Genomic DNA, 2,707 nt, shown 5'->3' on the forward strand with positions numbered 1-2,707 from the left:
AATACAATTTTATATTTAAAGGATATCGAATTTCCAACGTCCTTACGTAAATACTGTTTCATCATTATCAGGTAAATTATTTCTTATTTTACGAACGCTAGACAGTCTGGATACGTAGAATGTCTAATTATATACAATATAATACTATATCACGCAGTATATACTTTTTATTGCACATTTGAAATGGAAATTTTTTTTTTGTCTTTATGGCTCAAAAATATTTTTTCGAATAATATTTTTAACATTGATTTCATCTACTGAAAAAAATTTTTACTAATCCCCCCGAGTAAGAAAATATTAATTTCTTTTTCCCATTTATGTATAAAAAGGTAAATTTTTTCTTGCTTATTTTATCAAAGATAAACAAGGCACCGCATATTATAGATTAGTTCAAGAATAATGAAATTTGCCTTGACAGTACATGATCTTGAATGAACTCAGTACGAATATATTTCACATTTCTATACGTCGTAAAATATACGTGCATTTTTCTTTTATTCTTCAATTTTCTCTTTTTTTTTATTTTAATTTCTTTTATCATTATGATTATTGTTGTTGTTCTTGTTGTTTTTGTTGTCGTTGATATTATGATTACTATTATTTTTTGTTGCTTTCGTTGTTATTATTATTGTTGTTGTTGTTGTTGTTGTTATTATTATTATTATTATTATTATTATTTTTATTATGATAACAATTGTTGTAGTCGTTGCTGTCGTCGTCGTCGTTGTTATTATAATTAATATTGTTATTTTTATCATTATAATTATTATCGTTATTATTATCGTTATTATTATTACTATTATTATTATTATTATTATTATTATTATGATTATTATTATTATTATTATTACTATTATTATTGTTACATAAAAGCAATTAATTTTAAATGTATAAGCATTACCTTTTTCCTTTAGTAGTTCTTCAATCGACAACATTTTCGGTTGCTCTCGCTAAATATCGTTCGCATTTAATTAGCTTAAGCTTTATAAACAAAGTGGTTTATTTAAATTAAATTTATAAATGTTCATATAAATCTCTGATTTAAATATATTTTTACTTAAATACATAATTTATGTTTATCTCAAAACATTACTAACTTCGTGAGCAATTCTGAATCAAAGCAAAAAATCTATTAATACTAAAATACTAATTAATATTTAAGTTGTAGTAGACGTTTAAAATATCTGTGTATTTTATTACATTTAATTTATAGATTAATAATCGCTTGCTAGATAATTTAATTATCTAAATATTAAAAAATTTTTCAATTACCCTGACTGTTGCAAAGAAGTATACAAGGGTTTACGTGGAATAATTAAAACGTTTATTTCATATATCAGTACGGAACTCAAGGATTTTATAAAACATATTTCCCGTACTTATTTGATTTTCATATGTTTGATTAAACAATTTCTCAAATATACCGTGCTGCTCAAGACCTTGTAACATTTAATTTGTCTAGCGTAAAGTAAGCATTATGTTTTTTTTTGTTTTTATATATATATATATATATATATATATATTTTTTTATATATCGCTGCTGTACCAACCGGTATCTCGTAAAATCATTAGCTTAATAAAATAATCGAAGTATGTATATAAAGTAGATACGCGTAAAAAGCGACTTGGCCAAATGCACGAGTCGTGAATCCGGGAAAAATTCCGCCATAATATTAAAGTATGGACGTCATTATGTAGCAAAAAGGCACGGAAGCGAGCCATTTCCACTTTGATTCAAAATTGCTCGGACAGAGTTAACACACGCACGTATTATCGCTCATTCGCACACCCAAGCACGCGCACGCACTCGCACGCACACGCAGACAAGCTTAATACCCGTAGGCAAGTATTCGCGAGGCTGATCGAGCTTCTGACCAGAAAGCTCCGTCTCCTCTCCTCGCCCCACTCGATCGTACTTTTTGGCATTGCGCGTGAGGCGTACGACATCGTCGCCGAACCCACGCATGTTTCGTACTATAATCGGCACTACTGCGATAGTTGCGGCAGCATTAGCATTAGCAACGGCGGTGGCAGCAGTGATCACAGTTTCTCCGACTCGAAGGCCGCGTTATCGATGCCCGTGACTTCATTCGTCGGCTTGACCGTCGTCAGCTCCGAGACGCTCCTCGATTTAACAAGCGTCAAGCCGTTTTCGAGTCGGCACTCTAGCTCCGCCTTACCTTTGGGCTTCGAGGCAAGAGCTTCTTGCTCCTTTTCCAATGCCTCGTCCTTCTTGTGCTCCATGTAAAGCCATCTGCAATTGGCACAAAATCGAGATTTTCTTATATTAGATATATTATATATTATTTGGCTGGATTTTTTGTCGCTCGCTGAATGACTTGTCGTTGCCTCGGATGCCTCAGCTCTTATTATTTTATCCCCTACGATTAATAATCAATATTCGACTCTATTGGCTTAATCCAATATCGTTTATATTTCCTACGTGACCAATGATTTATACATCGGCAATAAAAATAGACTTACTTAATCGGGCTATAAAGACACTATTAAATTAAAAATTTTGCTGTATTTTTTATTTTACGCCTAATGATATAGTCAACATTTAAAAACATATTTCTCATATCTTATGCGCTCGTGCTTTTGTCTTTAATCTCTTTTCGGTAATGAAATTATTCGTCAGGTCTCGAATTCCTCGGATGAAAATTCCTTATTAATCAGCCGTTGTAACGTCTGTACACTAGACTAT

General features: G+C 31.4%; 1 protein-coding gene across 1 annotated transcript in view; it reads right to left on the bottom strand.

Annotated features, from left to right (window-relative positions):
- Positions 1-1,799: 1,799 nt before the first annotated feature.
- LOC105365602 (solute carrier family 46 member 3) overlaps positions 1,800-2,707 on the bottom strand; it is a 22,589-nt gene continuing 21,681 nt past the window's right edge. The window contains exon 6 of the mRNA XM_011503814.1: positions 1,800-2,254. Within this exon, the coding sequence (XP_011502116.1) occupies positions 2,041-2,254 (214 nt within the window). The 3' untranslated portion in view covers positions 1,800-2,040. The remainder of the gene's footprint in view (positions 2,255-2,707) is intronic.

This window comes from Ceratosolen solmsi, unplaced genomic scaffold (assembly GCF_000503995.2).
Source record: "Ceratosolen solmsi marchali unplaced genomic scaffold, CerSol_1.0 scaffold48, whole genome shotgun sequence".
NCBI lineage: Eukaryota > Metazoa > Arthropoda > Insecta > Hymenoptera > Agaonidae > Ceratosolen > Ceratosolen solmsi.